General features: G+C 44.6%; 2 protein-coding genes across 4 annotated transcripts in view; both read right to left on the minus strand.

The window, feature by feature from the left end:
• The window catches only part of Maml2 (mastermind like transcriptional coactivator 2), a 309,684-nt gene extending 303,245 nt beyond the window's left edge, over window positions 1-6,439 (minus strand). Inside the window, exon 1 of the mRNA XM_051199032.1 lies at window positions 5,936-6,439. Coding sequence (XP_051054989.1) covers window positions 5,936-6,439 — 504 coding nt within the window. The remainder of the gene's footprint in view (window positions 1-5,935) is intronic.
• Window positions 6,440-11,777: 5,338 nt separating this feature from the next.
• The window catches only part of Ccdc82 (coiled-coil domain containing 82), a 34,475-nt gene continuing 25,110 nt past the window's right edge, over window positions 11,778-21,142 (minus strand). For 2 of the 3 annotated variants that reach the window (XM_051199046.1, XM_051199053.1), the window contains exons 8-9: window positions 20,665-20,850; window positions 11,780-13,087 (exon numbers count right to left, since the gene is read on the minus strand). In XM_051199046.1, coding sequence (XP_051055003.1) covers window positions 13,019-13,087; window positions 20,665-20,850 — 255 coding nt within the window. In that variant the 3' untranslated portion in view covers window positions 11,780-13,018. Of the gene's footprint in view, window positions 13,088-20,664; window positions 20,851-21,142 lie in introns of all 3 variants that reach the window. The other variant, XM_051199062.1, reaches the window with a different exon arrangement.

The following is a 21,142-nucleotide window of genomic DNA, read 5'->3' on the forward strand; positions in this document are numbered from 1 at the left end:
CCATCAAGTGTGGTGTGTGTGAGTACTTAGGCTGCCTTATTTTCACAGCTACATTTTCAGTACCTTGACAGGTTGTGCCGGGCTCTGGCCTTCCTTAACCCTTACAGTATATGTAACCCTCTCTCTTGAGACCATGGCTGTTTCATATCTGCCTGTTACAGACATGTCAACCATGGTAGCCGTGAGTAGCTCACAGAGCACAGCCTTCTGCTGTGAAGCAGAGAGGTGGGGTTTCCTGGAAGTTGCTGGTTTCAGGTCAGCTGCCTATCTATTGAAAAGAAGCCCATTTCAAACGTTATTCATAACCATAGTGTCCTGTAGAGTCCTGCTCGAGCTTCTTTTAAAGGGCAAGACATTTCCAAACCAGCATGCAAATCAACTCGGTTGCTGGAGGAATCCACCTGCTCATCAAGAGAGCTCATTACACAGACAGGACAGACCTTGCCTGCTGCTGCAGGCCCAGGAAGGTCTGGACAGGGGAGGAGCTGTAGCTCTGGTCCTTTCGGTTTCTCTTCCCCAGCTAGACAGTGTGCTTTTAAAGCCCTCTGCTCTCAGCGCCAAAGGCCATGTCATGCTGTATATAACTCACCATGGATGGAGATGTGTGTAAACAGCACAGCATTAAGCAGCCTTGGGGACCCGAAGCTCGCAGAACAGAGCACTTAGGCTGCGTGCCCGGAGAGGAGGTTCCTGGAGGGGAAGGCACTACTTGTCTTCAAGCACGTGAACGATTAGTATTGCTTCATAGCTCTGGACTCCTCTGCTTCTTCCTGGCCCCATATTTGACCAGGGCTTCTGATTTACTCTTGTGAGAGTGCCAGCATTTTTAGGATGTGCCTGGACCCATTTTCCCCTCACTAGGTACCCAAGCACACTACTCTCTGCTCTAGCCTCTTCATATTTAACTGCCATGGCTACATGTGTGCCTGTAACCCACACCTCCATCTCACCCTCCACCCTCTCGGGCTCTGAGGTGACCCACATTCTTTATAAGGTTTCCCCTGGCACAGATCTAAATCTCTTTCTCGCTTGCTAACAGTACTCATGTTTCATTTACTTATGGTGTTCGGTACCATGCTATTTTGTTTAACACTAATTTACTGGTCTGGAAATCTGTATGTAAGTCAAACTGGCCTTGAACTCACAGAGACCTGCCTGCCTCTGCTTTGTCTGGCCTGACTTTTGTATGCCTTTTGAGACAGATTTCACAATGAAGCTCAGGCTAAGCATGAACGTATATAGTTCAGGCTGGCTTCAAACTCATGTCCATCTTAGTATTAGTGACCTTGTTTCCAACCCAGAACAATATCACCCATCCAACCTGGATTTTGGAGATGTTAAGTAAAACATGTAAAAGGGAGTTTCCTGGGTACGTTAGGTATTTAACTTTCTGTATCATGTAAAAGGGAGTCTCCTGGGTACGTTAGGTATTTAACTTTCTGTATCATGTAAAAGGGAGTCTCCTGGGTACGTTAGGCATTTAACCTCTGTATCAGTTTTAGGCCATCCTGAGAGCTAGGAAATTCTACTCTGTGTCAGGGTACAGGGGGTGATTTCTCCATTGCACAGGGGACAGCATGGGCTATGTCTGTAGCATATCACAGCTCTTTATTCTCCCACAGAGCTTGCTGGAGTGTGAAGGAAATTAGCATGAAAAGGAAGGAGGAGGAATTCAGAGCTGTTTTCATTAAACATGGATGGCCTTGTCTGTGCATGCTGAACACAGGCAAGGGTCTGGCATAAAGAAGGGGGAGTCTGTAGAAGCCACTCAGAAAGGCTTAGTCTGCATGCATAGCAAAACTGGGTGGTTGCTTCTTAATTTTCAAATTTACTACTAGGATTTTTTTTTCCTGTGAAATGAAATAACAATGCTAAGCATCAAAGTGAACAATAAAATTTAGAGAACAGCTAATCATTGTCACACCACTAGTGACATTTTAATTGCTGTGTCTAAGAACACTTGAAAGCCCGTGTGTAACACCACAGTGATTAAACCTGAGTAGAGCTATAGGGAAGCCATAGGCATTAAAGCTTAAGACAAAAATTATTGATAAGTAGTACTTAGTGACATTATTTCAAAGAAAGAAAATGACTTCTATGGAAAACACAGAGCACCTGTATGTGTATGACCTCACCTCGCCACCAGAGCAAGCTTTCTGACAGTATCTGAAATAGCATCACATGCCAGACGCTCTCCACTGGAACCTTTCACCTGGCATTTACTTGAATGAGGTGGAAAGGCCTTGGGTAGCTAAGAGCTCTCCCTTATTACTTTGTTCGGGAGAAGCAAAACAAAATAGGTCTGTTCTTAAGGAAATGATTGCTGCATAAATAAATAATGTGAACAGTCCTCTCATAGTCCCAGAGGGGAGATTTGTCATGTAGACATCTAGTCTCAGTCTTCCAGACTTGCTCTCCACTCACTGTGAAGCCCTGAAATTCTGAGTTGTGGGAACTTCAGCGATCCTTTAACTGATTTGACTCTCTCAAACTAAGAACTGCCATTTTAGAATACGGTTGGCAAAATATTGAACTTTCCCCTATCATTTGTGTAAACATCTTTTCTGATCTCTCATAGACACTCTGGGGACACACCTTGCCATGGCTTCTCGGGCCCATGCAGAGGTATAAAGGGCATGCTTGAAGGACACAAAGGACTTCACGGCACAGCTCACTTTGAGGAGTATTCTCTAGGACTTTGGAGATACTTAAATACACAGCTATTTTGGTTTTATCTTGACAGCCCTGATATTGCAAGCCCAATCCCTCTGTTTACAATAAAAGCTATTTTACCACTTAAAAAAGACAAGTGAAAGCTGAGTGGATCTCTCTGAAGCGCAGAGGAGTGAGTATTCATCCTTGGTGCAAGGAGCTCCGCAGCAGCCACATTGGCGGAGCTCCTGGCTTCCTCTCCTTTTCCCCAAACACTCACTGATGAAAGTGCTTTCATGGACAGCTGATCTCTGTTTGACAGATGAGCGCTAAGTGACTTATCCCGGTCATCCAGCAGGTTGGTGATGGAGCAGGCACCAAACCACAGGATGAGCTCCCATCTCATCTGCATTCTTCCCTCCACAGCACAGAGATGACGTCTGAAGCGGAAGATGGCTTGGTAACACTCATCTGCCTGAACTTAGTGACAAGTCTGTGGCACAGGAAGGGAGCCTGTCTCAGACAAGAGGAAAAGATAAATAATTTCCATGGATGTACCAACCTAACGCTCCATGGACCAGTGGTTATTGGGTTTTTGCAGCACATCCAAAGAGGCAAACATACTTCAGAATAAAGTGATTTAGTGGCTGAAGCCTTCACTGAGTGGCTAAAAGGACCAGTCTCCAAGAGCCCTACAATCTCTGCCATCTACGAGGCCCCGTGTTTGTGGTCTCTACAGAAGCTGGGCTTCCCCCGAACTGGAGCTAAATGAAGAAACCCGCTGAGTAAGGACAGCAGAATTAGGCTCTCAAGGGGACAGAATTAGAACTGACTTAGAGGTTATTCTTGCTTTGTTCTTCAAACTCAAGCTATTAAAGAGACCAGGCAGTATACATTCTTTGCCATAGACGTCCCCACGTAGACAACGTTATCCCACCAAACAGAAGCTCTTCTTTCGCCTACAGCAGTAGTGACAATGCCCAAGGCCCTACTGCACGACACATGCTGCTTACAGAACTTCACCCGCGTACACCGCGCACATTTGATTTTAGAAGAGCAATACTTTCCCTTTCTCCAAAGGCATTCACGGGCACTCACAGCACACAGATTAACAGGGAAGTGTTACAGTCAGCACATCCAGAGTACATGAACAACAAAATTAAGGGAGAATTCTGACATGCATTCTCAGCATCAGCATCTCTGAACACAAGAGATGCCCAAGAGAAGTGAGACCTTGAGATGAGACTCCCGAATGCCCAGGCCTCCCTCTCCCCATCCAGTGATAGCAGCATGGTCCAGAACTTGCCTCCCAGACCCAAGTGACATGCGAAGGAACAAAGCACCAAATTTAGAAGTGACAACAGAGGGGATTCCCAATAACTAGCAGGGTGTCAGACCAGCCACTGTCATTGAGGAATGAGCATATGGACCAAGCTGCTGCCTTTGTGTCCTAACTTACACCAAACCGCCGGGCTTCATTCCTACACTGAGAGGGTGTTCCAGCAAGGGGCTATTTTAGGAGGTAGCTGGTGGGTGGAAGAGAGAGTCCTCAAGAAAGGGGTGGCAGAGAAAACACCTTCAGCTTTTGAAGCTGCAAACAGTTTAGTAGAGCCAGGCCAGACACCGTTGCCTGCTTTCCCCAATATCAGAAGCTGCCCCTTAAGGTTCCAAGAGCCTCTGAAGTTGGTTTCATTTTGTCTCCTCTGACACACCAGCAAAAAGAACCTCATCAGCTTCCCTCCCAACTGGACAGGCGCAAAAACCAGAGGGCCACAAGGTCATGCCACCTTCCTTGCCGAGGACAAGCCCACCCTGTGGGCTACTCTAGGCTTGGCACCCAGGGCAGAGATCAGCCTTCCCCTCTGGGGTTGGCCTGGGTGCTTCTCTGTCAGTATCACCCCAGAAGCACTCCAGGAGACTCTGAGCACACAAAGCTACATTATTGGGAGGCTTGCAGGCAGATTATAAATTTACTGGGGACAATCAAGGCATTTAGTTACTTTTGGCTGCAGATGCTGGTGACACACACGGGCACACAAACCTCATTCTTCCCTCTCTCTCCCTTTCTCCCAAACATCTCTCTTTCAGGAGACAAACTTCCCTTCTCTGGGAATTCCAGGGAGGAGTAGGGATGGAGCAGGTGAGGTGGGGGGGGGGGAGGGATATAGGCCTGGAGACTCCAATATAAACTAAATAGTTCCATTCAAATATAAAGCACAGGCCAGTTTAATTGTGGGTGGCTAGTTTTCATCTGGACCCTGGGATCCCAGAATCACAGCTCTGGGAAACCCAAGGGAAATGAGTGCCTTCTACGGAAGAGAAGTGTGTGATCCCCAGAGTTTCCCAGGGATCACAGGAATCGCTGCAGACGAAGGACCAGGGATAGAGCAGCAGGAAGAAGTAGGCACCAGCTGGAAGAGCTCCCTGCTCCCTCAGGAGCTCCTTAGTGCCATCTTTCTTGAGGGCTTCCTGTGGGCTGCAGGCCTCCCGTGGCCATTTCCGGTCTCTGCCTCTCCTCAGGCTTCCTTAAGGGGACTGGGACTGTAGATGTCCCATGAGCAGTCACAGCAAGGCCCGGGTTCTAACCTCTACTGAAAGGCATAGCAGTGTGGGGGAAGCCACTCTACCACAGGCAGCCGGTCACCTGACCAAGACTGACCACCCAGAGCCAGGAACTCAGTGCTCTTCCCTGGAGGGAGGGGGTTGTCTGTGCCCCTGAGGAAGCACTTCCAGTCAGAAAGTTACTCAGGCCTTTGGACTTGTCACCAGGAGGGACTGAAGCAAGGTGCTTCCTGGAAGCAAAGTGGTTGCCTTCCTTACCAAGCATTCCTGCAGGAGTCTGTGAGGAACACCCCCCCCCCCATGGGGACAGTGTGGGACACTGTGCTGAGGAATGTCAATCACAGACTCCTCCTCATAGCAGCACTCCAGAAGGGTGTGCATGTGTGGGGCGGGGGGCATTAGCAGGTCAGTCCAGCTAAGTTACCATCAAGTAGAGGATGTCTGGCTAAGCAGGAGGGCTGTGGAGGGTTTCTCAGCTGAAGGTCCTTTCACAAACCCTGGGCTGTTACCTGGTAAGGAGCACCCTGCGGTGCAGGGCAGTGACCACGGGCACCTGTGACTTTGATAGTAAGTTTACAACCACGCACGCACACCCAGCAGCCTTTGAGAGACTGGCACCTCGGCCTTCTTCGCGGCCACCCACTCCACCTGAGGCCAAGACAACCAGCACCTTCAGGAGAGGCCCAGGGCCACAATCATAGGAGAAAACCAGGCGCCTTACCGCAAGCAGGGCAGAGTTCCGCTGGTCCCCAGGGGTCGCAGCTGGTGGCTGCTGCTCTCGGTTTACCCCTCCGCTATCGTTACTGGTCAGTCGGTGTTGCTGATGGTGATGGTGGTAGTCTGGTGGAGGCGGAGGGGCTGTGGCTGCTGCCTGGGAGGCCGCGGGAGGAGCAGCAGGGGGCGGTGGAGGGACGGCGGCGGCGGCGGCCGTCGTGGCTGCAGCCTTAGCATGCTTGCTCGCCTTCCTTGCCCCCTGGCCGTGCTGGACCAGGCTGAGAAGCTGCATGGTGCTTTCCCTTTCTCGGTCTGAGCTCTCGGCCCTACCGCGTTCATAGCGTCCTTCGCAGTTCAGGTGATGCTGCCTGCAGACAGCGATGCGAGCCCGCAGGCGTTCCACAATGGCACTGTGCACTCTAGGGGTGGCTGAGCCCCCTCCGAGGAGCCCCGCCCCAGGGCCTCCCCCCAAGCCTCCCGCGGGGGCCTGCGGGGGCGCTGTGTCCCCCATCTCGCCCGACACAATGGTCACTGCCCCTGGGATCACCGGTGAGGTGCGCGAGGCCGGGCTGGGGCTGAGTGTCTCGGGCAAAGCTGGTTTCAGTGCTCAGGGCCACATGGATAGAGGTCCTCGGCGGGTGGGGAGGGGTAGCGGAGGGGGCGTGGGGGAGGGGCGCGGGCAGCCAGAGGGCGGGGGGGGGGAGATCAGAGCCCGACTGGAGAGGGGAAGTTGGAAACAACCCCTGACCAACTTACTCTAATTGCGTTTGACAGCTCAGAAGAAGTTAGCAGAGAGTTGTAGGTCTTCTCTCCCCCGCCAGGCTGACGAGAGCCTCCAGGTACTTTGTAAATACAGAGTCCGGGGATAGTTCAAGAATCCAGGGATCATCGAGGAAGAGACAGCAACGTATAGCAAAAGGAATGGGAAGGGTCGCTAATAGAGAACCGGACTCTCCTCGCCTAGTTGCTTCAGCAGATTATTCACGGGGGTGTTTCTGCAGAGAAATGCATTTCTATTCTGGTCTACGCAGCCGGCAACCTTCACTTTTACTCAGGTTAAAAAACAAACAACCGGGCTGCTTCCCGAGGCTTCTGAAGTCATGTTCGAACTGTGCGGATCCAGGGAGGCTGTCTTGGTTTCTGCGTCCCTTTCTCTCCCTCCGGCGTTGGCGTTTTTTCTCCGGGGGAGGGAAGGGGGGTTAGGATGTTTAGGATGTAGTCTTCTCCCCAAAGCAGACAGCTTTTCAGTCCTAACAGCGTCTGTAATTGCACTTCAGGAGCATGCTCTTTTCTTCAGGCTAATCCAATCACCGGCAAAGATCCTGACTCCTCTTGGGTTTCTCTGGAGTGGCTGGCTACTGAGAACGCTCCTTCAACACATTTCCCCCTTCCCCGCTCACGCTTTTACCCCTCGCCCCCAGTTCTATTCTAATCCAGAATCGGGAGAGACAAAGTCTTCCGAGAGTAATTTACAAAGGATGGCCAAACTTACAAACTTCCAGCAAATTGCACCGAGTCATGTCCAGCTGCCGTTCTGTCCACTTTTGTACATTCCATCCCCGGCCGGTGGCTCGCAGGGGCTGCACTCCCATAGGCAATGTGGCTCTACCGCTTTATAGATGGGGGAAAGAAGAAGGAAAAAGTAGCTTGTATTTTCCTTTCTCTTTCAGGTCTGTTCCGAGCGCTTTCCTGACACCGGCTCCCGCTCCTCGGACTCACGGCGAAACACAGGCTTGCATTGTGCTGCGATAGAAGAGGGGGAGAGAGAGAGAAAGAGAGAGAGAGAGAGAGACAGAGAGGGAGAGAGGGAGCCAGCGGGCTGCAGTTGGGGGAGGAGGGCGGGAGCTGGGCTCCCTGGTGGAAGGCTGGTGCCGCTGCTCCAGTGAGTAATCGCAGCCAGGCGCCGGGAACGGAGTGCAGAGGCCTCCCAGTGGCTGAAGACGCAAACCCTCAGACCTGCTCCTCTCTCCAGGCGACTCTGGGCTCAGCCTCAGCCTGGCTGCTGCGGTGGGGGGGAAGACGGGGATGGGGGGGATGCCAGGTCCCGAAGCAAGTGTTCGAGAGGCTCTCAATGCTGAAGAAAATTCCCAGCGATGGAGTATATTTTCCCCCCCTTCCAGGCACGCAGCTCGCCCCCCTGAGGATATGATTTTCGGTTTTTAATAAGCTGCAAACTACACCACTGGGCAAACCCAACAAGAGCTGGGTGAGGAAAAGCGCATTTGCACAGTGAGGAAGTTGGTGAGTGAGTGTTGGAGACGGAGAGAAGGAAGTCCACCCTGACTCCTAAAGGGACACAATGGGGTAGGCCAGTGAGTTTGGGCAACAGGCTGGGAGGTGATGAACAAATCAGCAGGGATAAATAAACATTGTGTGAGACTGATATTGCCAATACTTGCAGAAAGGAGAGAGAGAAAGAGAGAGAGAGAGAGAGAGAGAGAGAGAGAGAGAGAGAGAGAGAGAGAGAGAGAGAGAGAGAGATGTTTTCCTTTGGAAATGCACCAAATGTTCATGGCTGCCTGGTTGGCATATATAATTTGCTGCATGATTTCAACAACATTCATAACAAAAAATGTTTTGATTCCTTATCTTCTGATGGTGTCTTCTGTAAAATATCCAAGAAGATGAGCATAGTATCAGCAACAAAAAACATAAATGCTGTAATTTACAAGTCATTTGGAGCTGAGGTCTCAGGACCCAAAACTTCACACACTTAACAGTTTAGAAGTTCAGAAGTGTGGCCCTGCTTCAAACATGAGCTATGGGCAGAAGTGAACAAAATTAATGTATCTCAAGACAGAATTTACCCACAGTCCCATGCTGCAACCTGGCTGGCTGCAGACTTCTTTATTTTTTACAAGTCCCAAAATGTTAAGTTGGAAATGTACACAGACACAATCTGACAGGAAAGGGTATGACTTATCCAAAATGTTTGGAATCCAGTGTTTCAGATTTCGGGTTTTTTTGTTTGTTTGTTTTTGTTTTGTTTTTGTGATTTGGGGAGATTGACAAGTTGAATGTATCTTTAATCCCAGAAGGTCCTCAAATCCACCATGTTAGCTCTGTTTAAATAATTCCCTTCTATAGTATCCCAGATTGGTTTTGAGTAAAACACTCTGTGTCTGTAAAACTTCTGGCTTTTCTTGGGAATAGTCTTCTTCAAAGCCAATTCCACCCCCATTCATGTGGAGAAAGGAGAAACTATTCCTTAGAGCGGAAATATAGAAAGGAGACTCCTGCCATCAGGAGGCATCCTGTCATAAAGTGGAAAGGGTTTCTGAACATTGCATATTTAATTTCTAGAAAGAGGGTTCAGTAGACAACACCTTCTACTAACTTCTACTTAAAAATGCCATATTTAGCAGTTATAACCAATAAAACTATGCAAAATTTAAACAAAAAAACTGATTCAATAGCCTATGATAATATAGTTCTTACAGTGTGATGCCTTTGGCCAAATAAGCTACTCCTAGTAAGATAAGTTATAAATAAGAATGATATATTTGCCAAATTGAGATAAAATTTAATTGACATAAAATTGTCCCTAATTCTAAGGTATTGTGTGTATGGACTGCATAATAAGCCCTGGCTTCTGGATTTCTTTTCTCTTTTATGATATCTGAGTGCAGTTGTGCATGTGGTCCCAGGACAACTTTGTGAAATCCAGTACTATCCTTCTACTTGGGTTCCCGTGGTTGAACTCAGGTAGTGCTTGCATCACAAGTACCTTTAGCTGCTGAACCATTTCTCCAGCCACCACCCCTTTGTAATTTTGACAGGAGCATAAATTAAAAGCTTGGGAAGCAAGACTTCAACATACAGGTTTCCATACCACATTCTAGTATGTAAGACACTCCTCTGGACACTGGTGTCTAGAGTGTCTTTTGTCTGATTTCAATTTTTTATGTATGTTTTTTCTGTATGCATATATGTGTGCCACATGTGTGCATTGCTGCACTTAGTCCAGAAAAGGACTTTGGATCCTCTGGAACTGGAATTGCAGATGACTGTGAGCCATCACTTGGGTGCTGGGAACTGAACCTAGGTCCTCTGCAAGAGCAGCCAGTGCTCAGAACTTCTGAGACGGCTCTCCAGCTCCCCTGTATGTATATTTACGTGTACATATCCAAGCCATTTAATTTCTGATTGCAATTTATCACGGACATCCTTCTACTTGTGCATATCATTTTTTCTTATTATTTTTTTTTTAAAACACACTTAAAAGCCCACACTTCACATAGATTGTCTCAAAACACAGACATTTCTGGAGATGCATATTATTAGCTTCATCCAGTTCCTCACTTCGAAGAAGATGAAGACCTATCGAGATGACTTGTTCCACATCAATAATTCGGGAGGTTGGACCAGGACTCTTCAGTTCCAGGTTCTGTCAAGCACAGCATTAGCTGCCTTAATGTAGAACTTGACTGGCATTACAAGCCGGTGTAGCTCAAGGGATGCATCGCCCCCATGCCCACTCTGGAGTTCAAGGAGGCCCTATACCACATGAAGACTGAGTTGGGTACAAATACCTGAATATAAGGAAGTTCAGCTGAGTACATCCGATCGCTTAGGAAAGAATTCTTCCTTCCAGCTCCCTGTTCTTTCGGTATTCTAGTTTTCCCCCGTACTCCTACAGCCTCGGTCTAGCCCTCTGAATTCCTTCAAGCATTAATTCTCCTTGGCCTAACTTTTCCTCATCATCTCTACTATCCAAAGCTACCAAGCACTAAAACATCTAATGCTATGGTAACACGTGCTCCCAATCAAAAGGTTCAGTCATGTGAGAGGACCTGAAGCTTAGAAGCCCAAATCTCATTGTCACATTATTCCATTAATACTGATAATGGTAATACAATACAATGTCATAATACAAGAAAAGTTGTATTATTCACGCAACTCTTACAGTCTGCTTGGTTTTGAGCTGTCAATCCATGCTAAGTCTCACTAATAACCCATTGTTTTATCTATTCTTTTGCTGTTAGCAAATACCCACCAGTCTCTTGGAGGCTCCAGTCAATTCTCTGAGGAATACATTTGGCTACAATGGCCTCAGACTTCAGAAACACCACCTGCAAGCATTTTGATCAGCAATATGTTGCTGTATTTGGGGAAGTGCTTGAAATCAGCAAAGCGAATAACCTAGGAACTAGGAACTGCTGTCTCACAAGGGTTATTAGTCCTTTTAACTTAGATCGTGTGCTATGAAAATAATAACTTCAACTGTTAAACTGTCTCCTTTTATAGGAGATTCAAGCTTGTCACATGGAGAAGGGATGCTTATGTTATCTTCTTACTTTTTCTTCCCTTCAGACACTGCGCTTTTTTTTTTTTTTTTTCTTTTGAACATGGTTTCAATTTTGTTCTCTGGAAGTGAGTTAAATGGTAGTTACCCATGCACCAGAGACATAAACAGCAGCAGGCATGTGGTGGGGATGTCTGCTTCACCCCTGAAAGCTGTTATTCGCTGGTCAACATCAGCCTCAGCATATCCTTGCACTTCCTGAAAATTTTCCTCCCTCCCTCCCTCTCTCCCTCCTTCCCTCCCTCCCTGTCTCTCTCTCCCTCCCTCCCTCCCTCCCTTCCTTCTTGGAAGGTCCTGTAAGACCAATAGGAATAATTATAGATATAGAGTGTAGAAAATACAAACTCATCTCCATGTAATTCTTGATGAAATGTAATTTTACGTAATATATCTATTATATATCTGGAGGCACATGTTATGAATCTCACAATAGATAAAACTAGCTAACTTCAACCAATACTTCCAGAAAGAGAAAAAGCAAATAAAATTCCACAGAAGAATGGATGTTCCATTTAAGAATTAAAGAAACAGAATACACAGCTTTCTTTGAAACCACTTTATTGTATTATGGAAAAGTTGGGATGTGCAAAATAATGTAGGCACAAAAATAAGTTTTTGAATTGTTTTTTGGCTGAACCTGTCTCTGATATCTTCAGACTGCTACATATACGATACATATATATTTACACAGAGAATATTATGGTTAAAAAAAATCACAAAATACATCTCAATCCTTGATACATTACAAATAAAACTGTGCAGAAACAAGAAAGAACATTACACAGAATGAAAAAAAAATGCATCAACAAATTCTTCCTGGATGTGGGGATTGAAAGAGCCTGCAGATTACACATCTGTTCATGAAGGAAACTTCAGCAGGAGGAAGTACTCTTCCTCCTGCAATAGATAAGCTATGGTCTCATTCTGAGGTCAGGGTAACAAAGGCATGGAAGTCTGAGGCCTCTTCCATGGCTCACTGTTTGGAGACATTAATTAGACATTATTACTGAATGTTTAATATTGTTTAATACTGCCAAGCGATTCAACAACACAATGATTCATACGTAGGGTGGCATGAGTCTCACTACATATGAATATACACATGCATACATAGTGTGGATGTGAAGGTGCCTGTGTGTTGTTGCACACATGTGGGCAACATATGTTTGTTTGCATGCATGTTCAGCTCAGAGGACAGCCTTGGGTGTCATTTACAAGCACAACCCAGCTTGTTCTTTGAGACAGGGTCTCTCATTGGAATGAGAGTGGTGGGTTGGCTGCCTGGCTAACAAGCCTCAGGGATCTTCCTGGTCTTCGCCTCCCCAGGGCAGGGATTGCAAGTACATACCAGCACATCTGCTTTTATTTTAAATATGGACATGAGAACTGAACTCAGGTCCTTGTGCTTGTAAGGCAAGTACCGTACTGACTGATCCACCTCCAGGTTAGTCCAAATATATTTTAATGCAGCCTATTTCTACTAAACCAAAAAGAGGACATGATAGAACATTCAACTGCAGGTCACGCATGAGAGGAACATCAATACATGACTAAAATACATTGATGGAGTTTTGAATCACAAATCTGATGTTCTCCATGTACATCTACGCAGGCTTTATTAGACTTCACGTGGCATTTCATGAAAATCAGATGAGCACAAAAACAAGAGATTTTGCCATAAAGATGCACACAGATTATACAATAAATGCTACATGATGCAGAGAAACAAAACACGTGATCTTCACATTTATAGAAACTTTTACAATCTTCTCTGAAGGAAACATGCTATAATTCAAACTTCTCATCTTGAAAATAATCCGCAGAATTGAGATAGTCTTGCAGTTGATCATATTTCTGCATATGCAACAGAAAGTTAGCCATTTTATTCACAACAACAAATAAGACAGACCTTTCTAAATACTTAAACACATGTCTAATGGAAAAGAGGGAACAAAAATTACTTAATTATAAATAGAAGCTCTATTTCAAATAAGCATTTCTAACTCAGAACGCATTGGAAAGAAATCAACTAATAATAATTTGATTTATTGATTATTAGTTATGTATTCTTATCTCTTACAAAGATAATTGTAAAGCACAACATAAATATAATAATTCAATAGCTAATTCAACATATAATTGTAGAACAGATGTACAGATGTGTATGTATTCAGCTTCCTACTAATGAGTGTTGACGGGCAAGGTTTTAAAAGACATTTTCCCCATCCCTAAGACAAGACATCATGGCAACCACACCACTGCAGAGAGGGCTCATTGGTAGTTTAGGTGACCAGCAAAGTCTGACATTTAAGTTGTTCTGCCCAGAAATATTTGATAGGCAAAAATGTAGTGGCAAAAGTATTCCTCCCCCAGCAGTACCATGTCAAGGGAGTATAGGAATCTGATGCCATCTGAGAGAGAGAGGTAGAACTGAACTAAAGAGACTGAGGTCAGGGAATAAAAACTATGAAATACTAGGCAATGGATTGAGCAAAGACTTGAAATGCAATGCAATGCTGCCAAAGACTTTGGAGCAGAGGACTGACCTCATTTAAAGTGCAAGTTCAGAAAGCTGCTTAGCTATTCTATAACTGTAGGGCAATGAGTTATGAATCTGTGATGACAAATTAGGCAACGAGGACTCAAGCCTGTGGGGCAATGATGGAAATGGAGGGTAAAGGACAGGATGGAGCACGCTAATAAGAGATGGCTAAGGGTGCCCTGGAGATTCCAAGGTGAAAGACTACAAGAATGACGGCAGGCAGGGCCATCTCAGGCAGAAAGGGAACAGGAAGATACATGAGTTCACATTTAGATAGAGTCCAAGTATTTATATCAGTTGAGGACATTGAATTATTTAATGGTTTTCTAACTTGGTTTATGAACTCTGAGAGAAGACCTCAGTGGCCCGAATTCTATGATGACAAGGATTCATGGGAAGCAATGTGAATATTGCATTTTCATCCGAGGCCCTCAACATCCCCAGGAAAGAAGGAAGAAGAGAACGAGACAGACAGACATCCATCTGCTAGCATAGGCCACTTAACGTTCTCTTGGCTTTAGTATATGGAGGAAATGGAAGTAAAATTCTTTATGATCTAAAGCCTGCACCTTAAAAGACTGGCTGTTTTAGGATTGTTATTTTATTTTTAAAGTGTTTACTGAATTATATACAAAACTTGTTTTGGAAAATTAAAATGTATCTTAGCACGCTAAGAGAAGCAAATAACAATCTTTGCTTGCTTATATTACAAATAACAGCTAATGGCAGTTGACCACTTCCTAATTCCAGGCCTTAAATATGCCATCATTTGCATGATCGAAGCCCTAATTATTGCTTAATTTCTATTTTACAGAGGCGAAACAGGCTTGGAGAGATCAAGTAATTTGCTTTCACAACCTAGTGCTAGCCAGGGGCAGGGCAAATATTTAAATGCATGCTTTTAACCTGTATAGGATGCTGCTTTTGAGTTTTAAATGGCAGGGGTGTGGCAACAGCTGTTCTGAGAAAAAAAAAAAGAAAAGAAAAGGAAGATGAAAACCACGGAAGGGAAAACCACGGAAGGTCATTACAACCACTCTGCCATCTTCTCTGCCTCAAGATGCAGCTCCTGCATCATCACAGAGCCTTTGGGGAGTCTGGGCCTTACTTTAATAATAAGAGTACTCTCGTATAGTAGTACCAGATGGACACTCTGACAAGAACATTCCAGACTGTAGAAATGGGGTAGGGAAAGTAGTCAGATCCTAAGCAAAGCCTGGCATCCTCTGCCCAGAAAGAGCAAGTGAGGCCAACAGAAAGGAAATGATGGGTAGGCTCAACAGGAAATTTTAAGCTTCAAGCTGCGGACTCCATCTTTAATTTACTTAAGAACCAGACATTATTTTTTTTTAATGTTAGATGTTTAATGCCCTTAAGAAGTTTTATTCAATTGGTCTGGATAAGGCCAGGAATTATGATTTTCCCACTAATTTCTAGGTGATTTTGACATATATAGTTAAGAATAATATTTTGAGAAATACCAACTTAAGGTATAGAAAAAAAAAAAAAAAAAAAAAAAAAAAAAAAAAGAAAGAAAAGAATAAAATGTTAAAAGGAGAGTGTGAAAGAGAAGACTTCAGTGAGGGAAATCTCATTATAATTTAAAGTTCTTATTTCTGTAGTACATTGTAAGTTATTTTAAATATAGTTGTAAAGCAGATTTGATTCTTCTTTTATGAGTGTGTTCAGGTGTGTCTGTTCATGTCAGAGGTCAATGTGGGATATCTTTCTTAGTTGCTCTCTATCTTTCCAGACGAAGTGTCACATTGAATCTTACACTCACATATTTGGCTGGCCAGAAACACCCGGGAGCCCTCTGTCTCTGCTTCTCCAGCACTTGGTTAGGGCACATGCCATTGCACCTGCTCTCCACATGGGCACTGGGGTTTGAATTGAAATTCTCATGCTTGTGTGGCAAAGCACTTTACCTGTGGGGCCATCTCCCTGTCCCTCTGGCCTGGCACTTCTGCTGACATACCATCTTCTCTTCCAGATATCCGTATTTTTACCAACTACTCCCAACAGTCTTATTGTCTACCTCCTAGGAAAGCCCATCATCATGCATATTTTCTTCCCAATGAAAGAGATGCTGGGCACATTAGAATATTTTAGAATGGCATCATGTGCAAGGCAAGAGAAGGGTGTGGCATGCCAGGAGACGGGGACATCCAGGGTCACTGCTCCAAGTATCACAGACGCAGTTACTTCACGGAGGAAAAATAAATAAACGTGGAGGCATGGAGACTGCAGCCAAATGCACTCACAAACACACACCGTGCCATCTCAGGAATGCCAGACAGGAATGCCAGAGCATTTGACAAAGTCGGACATTTTATTACAACACAAAAAGTAATGTATGTATTTATCCTGGATATAAGCTTTCTTGTTCCTAGGATTTTTTTTTTTTTGAAAAAGCATTAAACAACTATTTTTAAGTTAAAATCTCTTTTAAAAGGCCCCCCAATCCAAGACAATGAGGATCCTTGCTGCTTTTACATGGGAGAAAACTGTGTCCCTGTCTTAGGCATATGCATTATCCTTTTAATGTCTAATGTTACGTGTTTCTCTTAATGGAGAACGTGCTGGTTAGTTTTATGTCACCTTGACAGAAGCTGCAGTCATCTAGGAACAGGGATTTCCAGCTGAGAAAATGCCCCCATATAATCTGCCTGTGGGCAATTCCGTAGTGCGATGTTTTCTGATTAAGGATTGATATGGGAGGGCCAGCTCACCTTCGGGCAGGTGGCCCTGTGGCCCTGGATGGTAAGTGAAAGCAGGATAGGCACAGAGGGTAGCCAGTCATCAGTACTCCCCCGTGGCCTCTGCGTCAGTTTCTGCCTTGAGTTCCTGCTCAGACTTCCCTGAGGGATGTAAGGTGAACCGAATTCTTTCCTCCTCAAGTTGCTTTAGGTCATGGTGTTTGTCAGAGCAATAGGAAGTAGGCTGAGACAGAAATTGGAATGCGGAGTGGAGTATTTCTGTGACAGATGTGACCATGTGTTTGTGGGCAGAATGTGCTAGCATTTGAACACTGGGCTGGAAAAGCTGTCGAGTGTTCAGACATCTGTGGGCTCCTTTGTAGAGACTGGAAGAATTGCTGAGGGCAATGTAGATGATGAAGGACTGGGATGTGAGGATTCAGAAAGAAGTCCCTTAGAGAATCTACCAGGACCATTGGATACACTGAATTAAGAATCTGTGGTCCTGGCCAGCTGGGGTTGAAGAATCCGTTGTGATTATCAAGAGCTCAGATCCTCTGAAGTGAAACCCTCGCTTGCTGGGACAATTGATACTGGTCACCTGGGCTGAAGAATTGTGATTGAGACCAGCATCACTTCTAGGAAGTGTTTACTCACATACAAGATTGGTCCAGAGGGACCAAGGGTGTATTTTTTGCTAGTAGCCAAACTTGGTAATGTGTACTGGTTTGGAAGACGTGAAGGTTCACGGAACACAGCTGAGGCACTGTGAATGACCAAGAGAGGCCACTGGTAAAAGTTCAGCCGCAACTTCAGTAGAAACCTCAGAATCTAAGGAGAGTATGGAGAGCCGCTGAGGCTTGGCACCGTGTAGCAGAATAAGGAGTTCCTGAGGAGAGCCCAGGAGAGGCCACTGGGAGAGGTACAGCCCTGTTGCTGCAGAGTTCCTAGCATATTGGAGATGGCAATACCATTGGATGACCACCATGGAGAGTATCGGTTGTAAAGTAGAGCTGGCTTGAGCCTAGGATACAAGCTGTGTGTGTTGTGGATGGTTCTCCAAGCCCCCTAGAGCCCCAAAGATTGTGAATGGGTCCTAGAAGTCTGACACTGAGCTTCACACTGACAGATTTTGGTTTTGCTTTGATTTGTTTGTGAATATGCCCTGGCTCTTGTCTCTTGGGGGAAGAAAATATTAAGCCTTGTCTTTTGATTTAACAGGAGCCTATTATTATTAAGGGACTGGAATTTAAAAAGAACTTTTGGTATTTTAGAGAAACTGAACTTTTAGTGTTTGAATTTTTAAAGACTAGAATTCTTAAAAGTTAGAATGTTTTATACTGTGATACTGATATTAACATGCCATCTTGGGGCAAAAAAGAAAAAAAGTTTATGTTTTAATAATTACGTATTTATGTGTCAAGTTGACAATGGATTGATTCTGTTGTTTAGTTTTATGTCAACTTGATAGAAACTGGAATCATTTAGGGAAAGGGATTCTCAATGGAGAAAGTGTTTCCATGAGATTGGCCTATAGGCAAGTCTGTAGAACATTTTTGTGGGAACCCACAGAATTGACTTCATTCCATTTTGACTTAAAGTCAGATGAGTTTTTACCTGCCATTGCTCTTGCAAGGTCAAACTGCAGAATGTTTGGCCTAAGATGTGTCTATTGTGTGTCTCACCTTGACAACAGGATGTCTTACCTAAGATGTGAATGCAACAGGAATCTTGGTGTAGGATGTGGTCACTGAATGTCCTGCCGAACAACACACTACTTAATTCAGGAGATAGTTATTTGATGTTTTCAGTACTGAGAAGGTAATTACGTGTGCTTGCTCTTTGTCTTGGTAAGAAAGTCTTTTGACTTCTCCCCTCTTTTGATGGGGGCATAAAAAGACTGTGCACAGTAAACACGGGCAGTTCAGTAGGCATTGGATGCCCTCCCAACTCTATTCTGCATCTCTGTCCTTTTTTCCCCCAGTATCTTTAATTTTTCTGCCTGCTATTTCTTAATCCACACACTTCCCTCTAAACATGAACTGGGCCAATAAGCCAGTTGGGACCTGGCTGTTATGATCTTCTGGACATGGGATACTATACATTTTAATTAATGATGGATGTGGGTGGACCCAGCTCACTAAGGGTGATGTTAGCCCTGGGTAGGAGTTCCTACATGCTAAAAAGCAGGCTGAAAAACAGAGAGCAAGCCAGTAAGTGATGTTCCTTCATAGCCTCTGCTTTAGTTCCTTCCTCCAGTTCCTGCTCTGATCTCCCTTAGTAACAGATTGTAGCCTGAAAATTGTAAGCTGAAACAAACCATTCCTCTCCCTTCTGAGCTTGGTATTTTATCACACCAATGGAAGCCTAAGACAGAGAATATAATTTGACTTCCTTTCCTTAAGAATGTTTTTTGTTTCAGGTTCCACCAGTGGCCCTAAACTTCATTATGCTTCCTCTAAAATAACAAAACAAAAAGTATTTTGTTTTCCTTGCAAGAAGTTGAAAGTTCTCCACATATAAGTATGTGTAATTATACCCACACAATGTCCACAAGACTGCAGTTATAGCGGAGCTGAGTGGTACAGCACCTTCCTAGTGTTCACAAAGCATTGGGTTCAATCTCAGGGACCACCAAAAGGGGGAGAGCAGACATATTTACAAGTGAGGTATACCGATAGACTTCCTATCAACACTGCTGAGTTGCTATCTCTTCAAGAGGTCATAAAAGGCACTTAAGAAGGTCAATGTCTCAGAAAACGAAGACCAGGTTACTAGCTAGGTCTTTCCCAAAAGCCAGTGGGAAACATAGATGGGAAGGAGAGGAGCTTCCGGGGAGACTAACAGAAGAGACAGGCAAGACCACTGGACGTGGGTTGAGGTGGGAGAGTAACCGTCCGAAGGGAAAGCGATCCCCGGGTCCTTCTCTGCAGTGACCTTCCCGTGAGTATGATAGGCCCTGAGATGGTCCCGTGTGGCTGTTCCCTCTTTGTTCATGTTTATTTGCTTCACTTTTACTCTCTAACAGGTTTCCCTAGTATACAAGCCAGGCAAAAGGTATCAGAGTCAGGCTCTTTTCTGTTTCTTTGCTTTCCAAGATGAAATATATCACTGGTCCAAACTTCCCCAATAATTTCTGGTTGTTTATGTATCAACAGGACCAACCCTGCTTTAGGAAACTGCTATCACAATCAATCTGTTCACAGCACACTTCTAAAGACTCTGTGAACAAACAGAGCTTCTGATATGCCAGATCTTATGGAACTCTGGGCTCTTCAGAACTCCCACCCTAACCCTGATATCAAACTCGGGAGCTATCAAAGTTCAGGGGATCCTGAAGCCTCAGCATGCCCTTCCATTCTCTGTCACAGTGCCCTCAAATGCCCACACTCAGCCCCAGGTCCTCAAGAAGAGGCTCTGGCTGTATTAGAATTGGTGATGCGGACCCTTTCCTCAGGCTGGCACCAGATGCTTCTTCACTCTTAAATCACAGGGACTGTTCTAGAGAAAGGAAGGCAGACTAGCAAAAGTCAGTCCCACACTTTGTCCCTCTCGACCCCACAGAACACACTCTGGAATATAATAGTTAATATTGATTCCAAGTTTGACAGGACCCAGAATTACCCAGGAGACAAATCTCAGGGCAAGCCTTTGAGGTGTTGTCTAGATTAGGTGAATTAAGGTAGAAAGATCTACCTTAAAAGTCTGTGGCTCTATTCTCTAGGCTTGGGTCCTAGACTGAATAAGGAGAAAGCTAGCTGAGCAGAAGAACTAATCTCTTTACTTCTTGACTTTGAAATAGGATCCGCTGCCACAGGACTTCTGCACCATGATGAACTATAGCACACACCTATAAGCCAAATAACCAATTTTCTCTTAAGATACCGCTGTCATTGTATTTTATCACAATGTGACTTAATATGTAAGTAAGGGGGACATACATAAAAGAGAAAGAAGAAAGACCTTTTGTTAGGGTACAGCATTATTTTCAATAAAATCTACATGAGGTGAGTGGATTCTTATAACATTAGGGCATCTATTTACAATAGAATAATGGCAAACAGCAGAAGAGGAAACATAGGAACAGGGAGAGAAGGGATTTCATAAGTAGCATTGCCTACAAATGTCATCTTTCTGATAGCATCCTCAAACCTTCAGCTTCTGCAGAAGGAGAAGATGTATACTCTTACCTTTTTAATCCAGCCGCTTTCTTTTGCCTGACTGAAGACTCTTCCTACTGTTTCTTTAACCTGTTCATCTCCACCTTCTTCTGTTTTTGCAATGGAGCAACATTCTTGGTACAGTTTGAATTTAAAATGTTTTAGTTTATGATAAATTCTGGTGCGATTAGCACAAATTCTGCCAACAATAAACACCTACATTGAGAAATATATGTCATTATCTCAAATATGAAGTGAATAAATAAATATATACCACTTCTAGTTTTCAGATTTCCCTTAATAGTAGAATCTAAAACATGTACTTTTAATTTTATTTAAATATTTATACGAATGGTTCCTCTATCTATACAACCAATCAACAGAACCTGTCACCTCTATGCTCCCAGTATTGGGTAGGGGCTAGAGGCTAAGTGAGGGCAGAGCAGCTGTGTTAGGAGCTTAATGCCTTAGCAGAGAGATGATTATAAAACACCACACCGAATGTTCT

This window comes from Phodopus roborovskii, unplaced genomic scaffold (genome assembly GCF_943737965.1).
Source record: "Phodopus roborovskii unplaced genomic scaffold, PHOROB, whole genome shotgun sequence".
NCBI lineage: Eukaryota > Metazoa > Chordata > Mammalia > Rodentia > Cricetidae > Phodopus > Phodopus roborovskii.